The sequence below is a fragment of the Xyrauchen texanus genome, chromosome 12, assembly GCF_025860055.1.
Source record: "Xyrauchen texanus isolate HMW12.3.18 chromosome 12, RBS_HiC_50CHRs, whole genome shotgun sequence".
Taxonomy (NCBI): Eukaryota; Metazoa; Chordata; class Actinopteri; order Cypriniformes; family Catostomidae; genus Xyrauchen; species Xyrauchen texanus.
The window spans coordinates 45,931,650-45,949,377 of record NC_068287.1 but is presented as its reverse complement, the minus strand read 5'-3'; the positions used below and the strand labels follow the sequence as shown (position 1 = coordinate 45,949,377).

The following is a 17,728-nucleotide window of genomic DNA, read 5'->3' as shown; positions in this document are numbered from 1 at the left end:
ACTTAATGAACTAAACAAATGTCCTTCACTAGTACAAAACCCTTTTGTTCACTCGCTAGATGTCTTCTGTGAACTCCCATCCCTTCTCTTTGATGGTAACGACCTCATGACAACGAGCCTTGATGACGTATGCGGCCGATAAACGCGACCTCCGGAGGACACATCCTTCCAAACGAGACACAGCGAGAGAAAGTTGATGAGCTGCATCATGATACAATTAAACCTGATTGGATTGAATTTGTCAACCTGAAACCCTGAGTTCATTCAGAGACCTTCATGTTACAGACCTCTGCTGCAGCTTTAAATGTTGTTTGTCTGTTTTCAGACTCCACCTCCTCCTCAGGTGACAGGTGAAAGTGAAACTATTAAAACAGCAGCCATTTTATGACTCGAGCAGGAAATTACACGACGAGAGAAAAATAGAAAAAGTTCGACAGTTTGTGCTGCACTGAATTGTCTGAAACAATAAATCAATTGATGAAGTATTTTGTAGGTGATATTCTAGTCAGTAAACAGGAAGTGAACATCAACAGCTCTTGACAGGTGAGTACTGAACTGCTGCTAAACAAACCGGAACTCAAGAGAGATAATAGTGTTCAAAAGTTACTACAGGACTCGACTGAAACAAAATGTTTGCGACTATTATTTGAGACAGTATTTTTTTCAACTACTCGCAAATGTACGTCCTTCAAATTTGACGACATTTATTATTACTTATTTTTAATTTCATGTTGAAAAACGAGGAGTTGGGTCCATGAGTGATTAGTCAAATACGACGTCATCTACACTCGTGTGGCGTCACACTCATCGTCCGTAATATTGCGTCACACACAACGCGAAGAAATTATTCGCCTCGCATTGCTCGCGCGAGTTTGACCCCTGGATTATAAATGTGAGTTTAAACTCGCGTTCGCGCGAATATTCCCCCTTCTCTTCCGGAAAAGGACAGGAGGAGGGGCTTCAGTTAATATGTGACTGTGATCTAAAATAAAACAGCACAATGTAGTTTCTGTATTTGTTACCAAAGCATTTATCAGAAATACAGTTAAAATGGGGAAAATGTGAATAATAGTGTTGCAGGTCGATTTAAGGTGTACGCCCCTAAATTTTCTGCCTGTTCCCTTAAAATGTTCAGTTAATATTTACAGTGCTCCTAGTAAAATAAGTTTGTCTGGAGCCATGTACTATGAATGTAAACTTAAATACAGTGGAAAAAGACACTATTAGCATAACATAAATAAATATAAATAAATAATAATTTTCAACATTCTTTTGAATGTCCATGTACTAAAATAAAATATTTGATGCCATGAGTGTACCTTCATTTACTATTATTTTAAATGGACATGGAAAATTAAGCATTGTGATAATAATTTTACCTGGTCGCAAAAAATTGTTCTTTAATTTACCTGATGAACTTTCACCTTTTGCTGACCCTTAATGCTCAGCAGAGATGACTGGCAACTGACACAGAAGTGCATCTTTACATGTCACACATTCTGCTGGAATCTTTGGAGCAAATCTTCTGTAAATTTGCACTTTCGTGTGGCCACTCAGCTGTTATTTGCTGCTGCTGTCAGTGTTGCCAACTACTTTCAATGAAAAGTAACTAAAGCCTGCTCAAAGTCCTATTAAACCCTCTTTTTGTTTGTTTTTTTTTTTTTTTTGGAAAACCAGATTATGGTCACCCTAACTGAAATGTTACTGATTTGATTGGCCTGAATATAGATGATGTCCTGTTTGTTGACAGGTGTTCAGTGGACTGTTCAGATGATGTCATGGACTCCACAAAGGATCTCAGTGGACAGACAGACACAAGGAAGGTCAAGAGGTCAGAGGATTTCAATGGTTTAATAAAATACACTGATAGATATTTCTGATATGCTGCACAACACTACAGTATAAAACACTCCGACTGGATTATCTCAAGTAGAAACATGTGAAAACAGCTTTAGGGTAAAGTGAGATCTACAGTAAGATGACAGTGAGACGGTTTGATTCAGTCACATACAGAACTGGAAAAACTTGTACAGTCAGTTTAATGTAGAAGATGAAACTCTGGCTGCCAGCAGGTCATCCCCACCTTCCTGAATCTGGGAGGGGACAGGGGGAGGCAAACAACAATAGTAATTCAAAACACAAGGTATTCACTGTAACAGCGAAAACAATACAGTTGTACAATACAGTACCATTTAAAACAGAGGGAAAGGCCAACAAGGAGCGGCAGCGAGAGAGAGGAAAAAATAAACACTTACTCGCCGGTTCTCTGATACCTCTATTGGACGACAGCCGTGCTTCCCCGGATGGATTGGAGACAGTCCTCCGACCCCTGGCGTATGGAACACCCCACTGCGTTCTCAGGGAACAGAAGGAGTCTCCCCCGCCCCTGGCAGCTGTTCTCCCGGGACCGCCTTCTCCCCTCGCATTCGTCCGCTCTCAGGCGGCTGGGCTGCTCCGTCCCCCGGCAGATGGCTGTGGCTGCTCCGTTGGGGTGAATGATAGTGGTGAGGACTCTACTACGGCGCATCCCTCCTCCTTCCTGGGTTTTCGGCACCAGTGTAAAGGGATTAATGGAAAGGAGGTGGCGAGAACCGGCTTGACAATATAAATAATAGTTTAATAATTAACAGAATCAAAAATGCACAACCACACACGGGTGTCGGACAGCTGCCCTTAAATCTCTCTCTCTGTCGCACTGCCGTCTCCAGTCGGCCTTGATCCCTCTGAAGGGCTTAATTAGCGTGATTAGGGTCCGCCCTGCCACAATAATTAAATAATAATAAGTGAAAGTCCTGAATGTTGAACTAGGACTGTGCATTAAACATTACCAAACAGTTACTGTGTGTAACCATGACAATCTGCCTTTTAATATGAATACATGAATATATTTGTGTCATTATTGTTTTTATTGTCTTCCATAAATGTACAATGTGTGTGAGAATCATCAATGTTCAGCTGGTGTATTTCAGAAGTCTCATGTTAGGACTGTGCGCACAGTAATCTCCAGTGTGCTGCTTTCTCTTGTCCTAAATACAAATATTCTCAGTAGTCAATTTCTCTAAGTGACCTGTGACTGAAAAAGAAGATTTGACCTCTTTTGGAGAAGAGCGAGAAATTCTGAAAAAAGTAAAACTGAGAAACTGATGAGAGGTAAAGAGTGTTTGTGAGAGTTTGTAGTTTTAAAACAGTGTTTAATTGTTGTTGTGTTTTAGTGTCATTCATGGAGAATCTCCTGAATCCAGCTGTGTGTCCATGAAGAGTGATGCGTCAATGGGTCGTCCACTTAACTTCAGTTCAGGAGCTCCTTGTGCTGATGTGAGGTGAGGACTCTCATGTTGACTGACAGTATGAACGTGTCCATCACAGTCTGAGGGGCGATTAGAAAGAATCCAGTGGAAAAAATAACACAACAGTTAAAAGAAATGTTATCAAATGGATCAATACTGATTATATGTCACTGTCATGCATATATACATGTGATATGTACATTTGTTGACAATCACTGTGTAATGCACACACATCATGAGCGTACACCAGTGAGGTCAGGTGTCATTACATGTGTCAGTTTTATAACATAACACGAGTCAAAAGCAATAACACTTGAAATTCCTGAAGGATTGTGTTAAAGGAATAGTTCTCCCCAAAAATGATAATTCTCTCATGATTTACTCCCCCTCATGCCATCTCAAACTCACATGACTTTCTTTCTTCTGCACAACACAAATAAAGATATTTTGATGGAGATGTGAATATATCCATACAATACAAGTCAATGGGGACCAAACTTATCCATCCACATGGATTACCTTTATGCTGCTTTTATTTTGTTTTTGGAGCTTTTCACTCTCATTGTATGGACAAAAACAAAAGGACATAAAGACATCATAAAGGTAATCCGGTTGGTTTAATCCATGACTTCTGAAGTGATAAGATCAGTTTTGGGTGAGAAACAGACCAATATTTGGTTATTTAAGTCCTTATTCAGTAAAAGTTTAGGTGTCCTGTGTGTGTTCACGAGAGAAGCTTGTTCACACATCCTCACGCTTGATGCGATCGTGATTTCATGTTCATGCAAGAACTAACATGGTTTTAATACAACCAGAAGGTCAAGGTCAATTTATTTCTAGAGCACATTTAAAAACAACAAGAAGTGTAAACGATGTGCTGTACAATGCTGTTTGTACACTCACAATTAGATTTAGATCTTTATTGGTTTATTGTTCAGTATGGTGCATATGTGTGCTTTTCCTGGATGCTAACCGACAGAAAGCAGTGAGATCACATGATCACATACAGTACATGTGTCGAGCATGAGGACGTGTGAACAAGCTTCACTCATGAATGCACATAGTAAAGATAAGCTGAAGATTTTAATGAATAAGACCTTAAATTGAGTGTCTCACCCAAACTGATCTTATCGCTTCAGAAGACATGGATTAAACCACTAGAGTCTAATGGATTACATTTATGCTGCTTTATATTGTTTTTGGAGCTTGAAAGTGTTGGACCCCATTCACTGGCATTGTACGGACAAAAACAGCCCAAATATTCTTCAAAATATCTTTGTGTTCTGCAGAAGAAAGAAAGTCAAACAGGTTTGGAGTGACACAAGAGTGAGTAAATAATGAGGTCATTTCTGTGTGAACTATTCCTTTACATTCATAACACCCAAACTGTCCAGTTGTAATAGAGGTGTGTGATGATTGTAGCAATAAATGACAAATGTCAAAATATAGTATGAATAGAAAGTGTCTATACTAATGTGACTCAATAAACAATATCTTAAGATTATGAAGCACATGCTGGATTCACAACATCACACTGAAATGTAAACATAGTCATATGTACAGAGAAAAATACAGTATTATTAATGAATCAATCCATACTTTAAGAAAGCGTTTGTTTGCAGGAGTAAAACACAACAGTCCTTTAAACTCGACCTGATCTAAAAACACACAAGATCATCTCAGACTTTTATAATACAGTGATGAAATCAGACCAGAAAAAATAATAAAAGCACGAGAAACTTTTGATGTTTGTTATTTTCAATAAATAAACGGTCCGTCATCAATTATTCCTTTGTCAAATATTTGTGCACATTTCAGACCTGCTGTTTTTCTTTCTGTGAGATGACCATGACAACAGACATGTTGTGTCTGAAATGAGTCAATTACACTTCTGTAGATTTAAATGAGAAATCTTCATCTCTGTGTATGAAGATATTTGATGTTCTTCTTTCATCACAGTTTCTTTTCTCCTTGTTTTCTGCCGTGTGAATAGAGATGATGTGACTGGAGACCTGCAGCAGGATTCTCATCCACCAGTAGATGATGTTCTTCAGACAGTCAAAGACAAACACAAAACCAGCATGAAGAACAAGTATGAGAGCTTATTTGAGGGAATCAAACGACATGAGAATCAAACGCTCCTGAACAGGATTTACACACAGCTCTACATCATAGAGGGAGAGAGTGAAGGAGTGAATGAAGAACATGAGGTTTTACACATGGAGAAAACACCCAGAACTCAACACCATCAAGACACTCCAATCTACTGCAATGACATCTTTGAATCCTTCCCTGAACCAGGATATAAGCAGGTGAAAAGGAGGAAAGAAGAAATAAAGACTGTTCTTACTAAAGGCATCGCTGGAATTGGGAAAACAGTCTCTGTGCAGAAGTTCATTGTGGACTGGGCCGAGGGAAAGACCAATCAGGATGTAGATTTCATGTTTGTGCTTCCATTTCGAGAGCTGAACTTGATTAAAGATGAGCAGTACAGTCTTCACAAACTTCTGCTGGACTTTCATCCTGAACTTCACGATCTGGACTCAAAGATTTATGATGAGTGTAAACTTGTGTTCATCTTTGACGGTCTGGATGAAAGCAGAATTAAACTGGAGTTTTCAGACAATGAGAAAGATCCTGATGTGACTGAGACTTCATCAGTGGGTGTGTTGATGTCAAACCTCATCAAAGGAGATCTGCTTCCCTCTGCTCTCATCTGGATCACCTCCAGACCAGCAGCAGCCAATCAGATCCCCTCCAAATACATCAAGCGTGTGACAGAGATTCAGGGATTCAATGACCCTCAGAAGGAGGAATATTTCAGGAAGAGAATCAGTGATGAGCATCAAGTCAGCAGAATCATCTCACACATTAGAAGAGCAAGAAGCCTCCACATCATGTGCCACATACCAGTCTTCTGCTGGATCTCATCCACTGTGCTTCAAAACATCCTGAAACAAGACGACAGTGCAGAAATCCCTCAAACTCTGACTGAAATGTACATCCACTTCCTGCTCATGCAGATCAATGTGAGGAATCAGAAGTATGAAGAGAAACTCCTGCAGTCCAGAGAAGTGATTGTGAAACTTGCTGAACTGGCTTTCAAACAGCTGATGAAGGGCAATGTCATGTTCTATGAGGAGGACCTGAAAGAGAGCGGCATAGACGTCACTGACGCCTCAGTGTATTCTGGGATCTGCACTGAGATCTTTAAGGAGGAATCTGTGATTCATCAGAGGAAAGTCTACAGCTTCATTCATCTGAGCTTTCAGGAGTTTCTGGCTGCTTTCTTTGTGTTTTACTCACATTTAAAGAAGAAGAACAGTGAATCACTGCAGATGATTCTGGGTTATAGATATGAATTAGACATTAGAAGAAACTCTCTGTATGATCTACTAACAGCAGCAGTTAATAAAGCCCTTCAGAGTGCAAATGGACAGCTGGATCTTTTCCTGCGATTCCTGCTGGGCATCTCACTGGAGTCCAATCAGAGACTCTTACAGGATCTACTGACACACACCGAGAACAGTTCAGAGAGCATCAGGAAAATCACACAGTACATTAAAGACAAAATCAAGCGTGATGAACTCTCAGCTGACAGATCCATCAATCGGTTCAGTGATAACTATAAACCTGAACTATAAACTCTGGCATGAGACTTATACTGGTGAAATTTCTCCTGCTATTGAAAATGACTGAAAGCGCATACAGGCAGTGTTCATACGCCAGAACTCCACTAAACTTCTTCAGTGTGTCTGATAACATACAGTGGCACAGATGGCATTCACCCACATTTGAAGCTCTTGTAATACATGTAGACTATTTTACTTAAGAACTTATTTCTGCTTTAAATATGTTTGTTCTAGATTTAATGCAGATATAATTAAGAGAAACGGTACGTTGGACTTTAGCGCCTCCTGATTCTGAATTTGTGAATTAATTTCATGATCTACTCACCTGTCAATCAACCGATGCACTAAAACACTCATTTAAACTTTTCAGGCTATTTGTAGGGGTGCAGATTTAAAAGGAAATAGCGTCCGATCTGAATCTGAACAATGAATTTAAGGGAGCTGAAGATCGTAATGCAGGTGTCTACTTGATAAAATAACTGAGATTTCTCTTCTAAACGTCTTGTTTGTGCTCCGATTAAATGCAAGTGTAATTAATAGAACCTGGTTTTAGTGCTTTCTTTTTCTTCTTTTACTTTGTTGCATTTAATTATGCAGAAATACACATGAATGATGACTCTCCCCTCGAAATTCAAACACAAGGTCATCAGAGACACATATGAACATGTGTAATGCTGATGCATATATTGTTTCAAATAGTGAAAAAACCCACATAAAGGAATAATTTATGGGTGAAAACTGAACTCAACTTAAAAGATAATTGGAAATTGTAATATTTGTAAATCAGAATGTTGGGTGCATTCCAGTCGACCGATAGTGTCCCGCGAAGTGGACTTCACATGGTATTTAGCCGTCTTAAGTGAGAAGGGAACGTTTATATTCAGTTGGAAGGGCACTTCAGACAGCATAGGGAATAAGTCTACTTCGACACATCACTCGACAGGAAGTGGAGAGGGAAATTTACGAACCAGTCATTGTGAACCAGAGTACTGATGAAGTAATTTACCTCAGGTGTGTTTTCTATGAAGTTTGAGATCTATACTGAACTGTACACGCGTGTCTCCCGTGTTAATCGTGATGTTTTGTTTACTCGTGGAGACGGAGATGTGAGTGCCATCTGAAGATCCATTCGCTGTCTTCCACCAGAGCTGCTCACGAGAACAACACAAAAACTTGTTTATTTAATAATGTGCTGTCAGTTGTGAAAAAACACCTACTTATTCATGCAGTTATCAAATCAGCCAATCATGTGACCGTAGTGCATAAAATTATGCAGATACAGGTCAGGAGCTTCAGTTAATGTTCACATCAACCATCAGAATGGGGAAAAAATGTGATCTCAATGATTTGGAGCGTGACATGATTGTTGGTGCCAGACGGGCTAGTTTGAGAATTTTTGGGATTTTCATGGACAACAGTCTTCAGAATTTACTCAGAATGGGGCCAAAAACAAAAAACATCCAGTGAGGGGCAGTTTTGCAGACGTAAACACCTTGTTGATGACAGAGGTCATTAGAGATTGGCCAGACTGGTTCGAACTGACAAAGGCTACGGTAACTCAGATAACCGCTCTGTACAATTTTAGTGAGCAGAACAGCATCTCTGAATGCTCAACACATCAAACCCTGAGGCGAATGGCCTACACCAGCAGAAAATTGACACAAGGCAGGTTGGGTACATGGATTCATGATTTTGGCACCACATTTTGACCTCCATAGAAATGGAGATTCATCAGACCAGTCTATGCTTTTCCAGTTTCAACTGTCCAGTTTTGGTGATCCTGTGTCCTCTGCAGCCTCAGCTTTCTGTTCTTGGCTGACAGAAGCGGATCCTGACGTGATCGTCTGCTGTTTGTAGCCCATCTACTGTTGCAGTGGCCAACGTTATAGTTATCACAATACAAAGTGTCAAAAATCAACAGAGGTACAACATTAAGTGCACCATGTGGGGTTCAAACACACAACAAAGTGTTGTTTCCAGTGACGGCTGTGGGGAAGCACAGTTTTTTATTACTTTTATTTATTTTGGTGTGTCTGCAACATGTTTAGAGATTGTTGATATTAATGAATGTCATGTCTCTTGCACCGTTTTCGGGAAATACATTTAATTATTAAAGTATGCCTTAATTTCAAGTGGAAAACTGAAGACATCTGGACAAAGAACCATAAATTAATGACTGAGAAGAGGAGAAATTTGGTCACATATTCAAAGTAATTCCTGATTCACGCTGCTGTTTACCAGCAGAGAGGGACTAAAGCAGTTTTAATAATTAATCAGTTGCTCTAATAGTTTTCTTTATTCTATTTCAAACAATCACAAAATAAACATTTACAGCCATAACTGTCTAAATTTGATACAGCGCTGCTGTGATGTTTTCTGATGTCAATCATAGGCTGTACACTCCTGGACAAAAAATTACAAATTTCCCAAAATGGCAAAACATTAAAGGTGCAGAATGTAATATTCAGAAACCCTTGTTGTTAGTGACACATGTGGCCATTAAGTGAACTGCAGCTGCTACATGTTGCTCAAGCACATAAACACACTCCATAGGGACGAAAGCGAGCATCGACCAAAACAATGACGTAACGTACAAAGAGACTGAACGTGATCCACCGGCATCATACTGACAGATGAGGTAGCATAATTAAAATTACTGTTGAGATTGTTTTACTACAAACTTTTGAGACTAAACTAAAACTACTTATCAGTTAACATAACATACTGATCTACACATACAGCTACACACTACCGAACTATACCAGACAGTTACTGGTGCACTATTGTATGTTTTGTATGTCATATGTTGTACTACGAATCAGAAACCAGCATATTTGCTTAAATATATCCTGTATAACTGACATTTAGTATAAAGAGAAGATCATTGAAATTATTTGACAGTTACGAAGCAAGGTAGCTTGCAATCTGTCAGCATTAGCAGCCAAGAACAAGTTAGCAAAAATGAGATCAATCCTTATGGCACTATATTTCACATGCTTTGCCAATTCTGGGTCCCTCCAGGAATCAAATGCCCTGCCGATGTTCACTATAGTTTTCGCTCGACCACGATAATGTTCCCGCTTAGCCAGATGGGATTCAGTAGATAAATGTTTTTTTGGCTTACTCTGAGTTTGTGTAGGAGTCGGTGTTGTGCTAGGAGCCATACATTTGCTGGATTCAATCTCTAAGATAGTTACCTAGTGTTGCAGTTTGTTGTCGCTGTTGAATATCGGAAGAGAAGCACTGAGGCAAGGCTCTCGGGAGCGCACATAACTATCACATCCTTTGGATTTTCCTGGCAAAAGCAGCACGCAGGATAGGTAACCTAGGAAGTCTGGGAGGGGCAAATTTTTTAAGTTGTGTTACAGCCATTCACATAGTGGCAAAAAAGGTGAATATTACATGAAAATTGTTACATACTGCACCTTTAATCTTTTAATGATCTTAACGATTAGTCAGGAAATGTCTCGCTTTGATTCCTCTGTCCTTGTTTCCTTTCCTTGCATCCATTCCTTATTTCCTAAGAGGGTGAGGTATGAAACGAGAAAAAGTCAGGAAAGGAATCGAGGATGTACATTTTCAGAAATGAGAAGCACCCTTAGTAACATCTTTACTATAACTCAGAATGCCATGCAGTGATGTAAACAACATGGCAGTGTACATACCAGCAATGCATTCAAATTGTTCAGAAAGCTGTTTTGAAAACAAATTGTATTTTTGCAAGTCCATTCGTTGATGGTAGTTGCAAAGAAATTACATACTTCAGCTTTAAATAAAATTGGGGGGATCAGTCAATTCAGAAGGAACTCATGCACAAAATGGTTTTAAAGATGAATTCTCTGTCAGTTTATCATTGTAACAGAAACAAGTGTTGCTTTCTGAACATAAAATGCTTGCTTTTCACTGGCAACCCCCACATTCCCTCACTTTGTCACACTGGATTTATTACTTCCTTGATATTGTGCATAAACCTGTCAGAGGCCAGAATGCATAAGCAAGGAGGGGTGGCAAGGGGGAACAAGGGAGCAATGATGTTCAAACTATAAATTATTTCATTTGTTCTGCACACACTGTTGTATACTTTTGAAAAGCAATACATTTTTGATTAAAGAAAAAATAAACATGAACTTTCACACTGCACCTCCTGTCCATATGCTTTTCCTTACAGACAGCTGGATCAGTGAAGATCTATGTTCAATATTTGATCAATATACAATCTCCTTATTGTGCTGTATTTCATTCTCTGTTAAAGACTGGCAGACTGTAATCTCACTTATGAGTGCTGTGAAAGTTTGTCTTCAGTCCTACAATCATCAAACTCCCTGAGAGAGCTGGACCTGAGTAACAATGACCTGCAGGATTCAGGAGTGAAGCTGCTCTTTGATGCCCTGAAAAGTCCTCACTGTATGCTGGAGATACTGAGGTCAGTGATTTTCAGTAGAAATAATCAGACATTGAAACAATAAATGGCTCAGTGACTGTCACAATACTTCTTGTCTAACTGTGGAGTATTCACTCTGGAATAGTTTGTTGTATAAATCTACTTTCTGATCATTTTGTTCTTTGTTTAGATTGGCATCTTGTAGATTCACTGGTCAGTGCTGTGAAAGATTGTCTTCAGTTCTACAATCATCAAACTCCCTGAGAGAGCTGGACCTGAGTAACAATGACCTGCAGGATTCAGGAGTGAAGCTGCTCTTTGATGCCCTGAAAAGTCCTCACTGTATGCTGGAGATACTGAGGTCAGTGATTTTCAGTAGAAATGATCAGACATTGAAATAGTATATGTCCTCATATTTTCAGTTATAAGCTTAATTTAAATAATAATCAGCTAGCATCTGCCAGCGAGAGGTCATTATTCTCTTTACTGACTGGACTCCCTACGGAGTTAATGATTCTGACAACTAGGAAAGAATTTCTGATGTGTAAAAAAACTGCAGGATTCAGGAGTAAAGCTGCTCTCTGATGCACTGAAGAGTCCTCATTGTACACTGGAAGTACTGAGGTTTGTGTTGGCAGTTCTAAACTAAACCCAAAACACCTACAGCACAATAGATTACAATAGCCAGGGCATTTACCTTATTCTGATGACTTGCACTGAATGGAATCAGACAGTTTTGCCTAATCCGGGCAGTAGCATCGCAATTTCGCGCTCTGTTCTCAGAAGTCCTTGGAAAGCGCATCTGCGCAAACCTAGTTGTCATGGCAACTGAATAAACAAAACCTCACCTGGTCAATATTTACTCTTACAAGTGCAAATCAGACAGAAACTAAAAGTAGGAAAGACATTATATTTATTTTTATAAAAATTTAACGAAAGTACATTAAAATTTTGTGCGATCTACCAGCATTGCCTTTGCGATTGACTGGTAGATCGCGATCAACGTATTGGGCACCCCTGGTATAGTATATCTTAATTATGTTCTGCCTTTTTATGTATTTATATTTCAATATTTATGTATTTGCTCTGAAATGTCATGAGAGTAATTTTTTTTAATCAGAGTAACATAATTTCAACCATTGTTGAAATGTTGAAATGGCCATTGTAGCCAAGTAGATTCAAAATCTTTAAAGCAAGACATAAACATTATGTTACAAATAATGAAATCATGTTTTCTGGACCATTTTAAATACACAAGGAAGGAAGAATTATGTTTTTTCATATTACAAAAACATTTATGTTTATAAACAGTGTGCAACAACTACAACTTCACACACTTGTGTTTTAGAACCCATTCAGGTTGAATATTATTGTAATATATGAGTGAATTATTATTAGACTGAGAGGATAAAATAGTTGTCTATATAAGTGATATATTTCTGACATATCTGTTTCACTTGGTAAGGGAACACAGAGTATTCACTCTGGAATAGTTTGTTGTATAAATCTACTTTCTGATAATTTTGTTCTTTGTTTAGATTGGCATCTTGTAGATTCACTGGTCAGTGCTGTGAAAGATTGTCTTCAGTTCTACAATCATCAAACTCCCTGAGAGAGCTGGACCTGAGTAACAATGACCTGCAGGATTCAGGAGTGAAGCTGCTCTCTGATGCACTGAAGAGTCCTCACTGTACACTGGAGATACTGAGGTCAGTGATTTTCAGTAGAAATGATCAGATATTAAAATAGTATATGTCCTCATATTTTCAGTTATAAGCTTAATTTAAATAATCATCAGCTAGCATCTGCCAGCGAGAGGTCATTATTCTCTTAACTGACTGGACTCCCTACGGAGTTAATGATTCTGACAACTAGGAAAGAATTTCTGATGTGTAAAAAAAAAAAAAAACCTGCAGGATTCAGGAGTAAAGCTGCTCTCTGATGCACTGAAGAGTCCTCATTGTACACTGGAAGTACTGAGGTTTGTGTTGGCAGTTCATTATTACATTGGAATATAAGTTATGAATATATTGTGGTTTATAGATGTGGATGGGCTCCCTCTGCTGAGTCTGGTTCCCCTCAAGGAAATCAAGTCCTTTATATTCTGACATCACAGTTCATAATGATCACAACATCAATTTCTGATCAGCTCTTTAGGACAATCTTCTTAAAATGTTCAGATGAGGAAGAAACTTGCTGCAGATATACAGTAGAATTTGCTCTGATACCACATACAAACAAAAACAATAAACTGCAATAACAGGAAATATGATATAATAGTGGAGTCAGTGTGACTGCAGGTAGTTGATATACTGGAGAGCAGGGGTGCCGACACCTTTTTGTGTGATGATCTACTTTTAAATGGCCAACTCAATAAGATCTACCAACTGAAAAAACACAGTTTCATTTAAAATAAGAAAATGCTTGTTGGGACTACTGCATGTATCCCTACATGGAATTAATCTTCTAATTAATAAAAAAATATATAATAATGTTAAATGTTGATATCATTCAGTTTTAAAACTAAACCTAAAACACCTACAGCACAATAGATCAGGGGTTCTCAACTGGTCCCACCCTGGGACCCACATTTTCCCATGGTCATTAAGTCGCAACCCACTTTTTTAGAATTCAACCAACAAAATTTATTTTTCAAAAATATCTGTTGATAATAACTCATATATCATCTTTTTAAAAACATAACCCTACATACATGCATATATTATCCCGTGCAACGTGCATTTCAGAGCATATTAATAATTAACTGGACCCTGACAACCGCATTATGTACAAAAGTTAATTAAATAAATAAGGCCACATAACAAGATATTTTTACTCTATTCAGAGCAAATTAATAAGAAACTAAGGAGGACCATGACAACTGCATGTACAAAAGTGAATAAAATCAATGTCAAAATCACTCAAAATAAAGTTTTCACCTAACCAGGACATTTGTGGAAGCACCTCTCTTACCATATCCATTACAGCAGGTAAAATGAGCTCTTCGGCTGCTGTGTGGGGTTTCTTGGCCTTTGCAATGTGGTGAGCTACTAGGTAAGATGCCCGAAGAGCTTGTTCTTGTTTGGAGCAAGACGCTGTCAGACACTTTTGGGATGCCCTCAGCTCCTGGAGACGTCTTTGAAAAAACTCCACCGGCTTGTCTTTCGATGCGGGATGTTTGGTTTCTAAATGGCGCTTCAGTTTGGACGGTTTCATGCTCTCATTGGCAAGCACTTCACTACAAAGCACACACTGGGGTTTCTGTCCCTTTTTATCCTCAATGTACGAAAATCCATTTTTTAAATAGTCTGGGTCATATTTGCGCTTCGCCATCTCGAATCTGAATGTCAAAACAACGTAAAGACAGGATGGTTACCATGGCTACCATAGTAAACTACCACACGTCTCTGACGAATGCCTGTCAAAATAAACCTTTTTTCAAAATAAAAGACCAATCAAACATGAGACGCACATTAAATATTTTTTATTTTTTTGACCAGCTTACCGAGACCCACCCAAAACAGGTCTGCGACCCACTTTTGGGTCGCGACCCACCAGTTGAGAACCCCTGCAATAGATTACAATAGCCAGGGCATTTACCTTATTCTGATGACTTGCACTGAATGGAATCAGACAGTTTTGCCTAATCCGGGCAGTAGCATCGCAATTTCGCGCTCTGTTCTCAGAAGTCCTTGGAAGGTGCTGTTTATAAACAGTGTGCAACAACTACAACTTCACACACTTGTGTTTTAGAACCCATTCAGGTTGAATATTATTGTAATATATGAGTGAATTATTATTAGACTGAGAGGATAAAATAGTTGTCTATATAAGTGATATATTTCTGACATATCTGTTTCACTTGGTAAGGGAACACAGAGACCTGTGATGCTCACTGGTTTTTACGGTGCATTCTGGGATTTTTGAGGAGTGACTGTTTCAGGGCAATGGACCAATTTTGTGACTGGGACAACCTTAGAAATGGCCAACTCCATGACCAGTTTGCTGACTTATGATCAAGAGCTGATTGAGATGCACCATATGAGTTCCGTCTCTGTGTACTTCACAGGTACCAGGGGCCTGATATATAAAGGTTACGTACACACAAAATGGGCTTTTGAATTATTAGAATTTCTTTTTTTGCCGTAAATATGTGCGCACCGTCTGTACACTCTTGACTGCATTCGCACTCTTATACTGGTGTGTTTGAATTGGCAACTCCAACTGGCCAAGTAATGAACTCAACCTACTGATTATTGCATATGAATTGCAGCTTTACCTATCATTCCAGCCTGATGACCCAACTGTCTCAACTAATTCCAGCCGCAAATAGCGAGGTGACTGGACGCACAAACACATGCGCTGAACAAGTCTGAATGAGCAGTGTACGCCATCTCCTTTTATACCTGTATGTCCGGGGGGAAGAGCGGCATGCAAATTCCACTCACCAATTTTCATTGACCTTTTCTGAATAAAGCAAAGGCGATTAAGGATCTCAAGAGCGAACCCTTAGTGTCACTACTTCGACACAGCATCTCATTTCCTCCATCAGAGCAGAGGTTTCATCAGTAACCAAGACTATTATCTGACTGTTGGTGTTTGTGTTTGTAGATTATTTGACTGTTGTATGTTTGTAGATTATCTGAATGTTGATGTGTGTTTGTAGATTATCTGACTGATGTCTGTGTGTTTGTAGATTATCTGGCTGTATGGTGACAGAGGCTGGCTTTTGTTTTGTAGCTTCAGCTCTTAGTTCAAACCCCTCACACCTACGAGAGCTGGATCTGAGCTACAATCACCCAGGAGAATCAGGAGCCATACTGCTCTCTAAGAGACTCAACGATCCAAACTGCACACTGGACAAACTGAAGTATGTTGAGCTGTAAAACCCTGTTTACACACATAACCCATCCCCCACTTGGTCTTGAATACACTTAATGGCCAGTGAATGCACTTGAATAGCACCTGTATTTATTCCTTTCAAAACATTCAAATCCCTAACAAATACACACAGAATACATATTATAGTGTTTCATTAGAATGAGGACATTTTTGTAATTATGAAATGTTATCAGAAATTTTATTTCTACACATTTTCTAAAGAGTAATCTTCAAGCATCTGTCACTTAACCCTTTCACACTTACTGGTGCATATTTTGTGATGGTTAACGACTGGCCCCCTCAGAATTGTGGCACACATTTGTGTTTCTGCAACAGTCAGTGCTGTCAGATGCAAATTGGCTTTCATGCAAACACTAAACTGCTCCTCCCAAGTGCCTGTAATTTATAATCACACAAACTGTTACTAATACAACACACAGTATGATTATTTTATGACACAGACATCCAAATAGTCACAAAAGTACCACTATAAAAGTTTACAACTCGTATACGAACAGTCCACACAAAATGAGCCATGTCTGGTTACATTAGGCACCATTCTGTTGTCAATCATAAGTATCTCAAACAGCAACTGAATAGTCTTTTCAAGCACACAGTATGCTTGTTCTTTAAATGAGATTGTCACAAAAACACCACGATAAAAGACAACACCTCAGCTATATGCAGTCATGACATCAGGGAAACATGATCATATCAATCCAGCCATCTTTGTTTACATTAGGTGGCAATGTGTTTGTCACACACACAACCACACACATTGGTATTCCTATCATTATGTGGACTCTCCATCAATATAATGATTTTTATACTAAAGGTCGACCAATAGTGGATTTTACAGATATAACTAAGTTGGGCAGTACCTGCCGATAACCGATTAATCAACCAATAGTTTTTAAAATTGATCTTGAATTAAAAAATATAATTCAAACTGAAATAGGGCTGAAAATTATTACAAATATAAACAATACCGACTGAACCATGAAAATGTATTGTACTTTTTTATATGAAATACTATAAATATATAAATATTCATATATATTAACTAATATTCAAATTTTAAAGTCAGCTGATTTTTATATTGACGTTGTTTCCTTAGTCCACATATATTCATAATCCGTCCACCGCGGTCATTGGTTCTTTAATGGATATACTCTGTGTGCCGGTCTCACCCATGATGGTGGAAATGCACAAACAGCCCAACAAGGTTGGACGACAACACAGCAAATCTCATTTTTGGTCAAATAAGTTACAGTACTACCGTGAGTATTATTTGCAGCAAAGAGCGGACTCTGTGGTCTGTAAACTGTACAAGCAATAATCTTGAAACACAAGAATAACACACTATAATAATCTATCTCTGCCCAGACGTAAACCTCTTACTTGAGTTGCATGTGTACGCGGGTAGAATGTGTGTTCGTCCATCATTTGACTATGACTTGGTTCTTTGAATCTTGGGTGATGATGGGAGGCTGTTTCCTCGCTCTGTCAGCGGGCAGTATGGCAGTTGATTCTTAGTGGGTTGGTGG

The 17,728-nt window shown here is 38.8% G+C and overlaps 1 protein-coding gene across 13 annotated transcripts in view; it reads left to right on the top strand.

Moving 5' to 3' along the window:
• The window catches only part of LOC127652423 (protein NLRC3-like), a 170,897-nt gene that overhangs the window by 119,583 nt on the left and 33,586 nt on the right, over positions 1-17,728 (top strand). For 3 of the 13 annotated variants that reach the window (XM_052138565.1, XM_052138576.1, XM_052138564.1), the window contains exon 1: positions 363-543. The exons of 6 other annotated variants lie outside the window; for them this stretch is intronic. Coding sequence is in view for 4 of the 7 variants with exons in the window: in XM_052138577.1 (XP_051994537.1) it covers positions 1,779-1,831; positions 3,213-3,320; positions 5,281-6,931 (1,812 nt within the window). In the remaining 3 variants the exon portion in view is untranslated. Of the gene's footprint in view, positions 1-362; positions 544-1,750; positions 1,832-3,212; positions 3,321-5,280; positions 7,496-17,728 lie in introns of those variants that run through there. 4 more of the 13 variants (XM_052138571.1, XM_052138569.1, XM_052138577.1 and 1 more) reach the window with 3 other exon arrangements.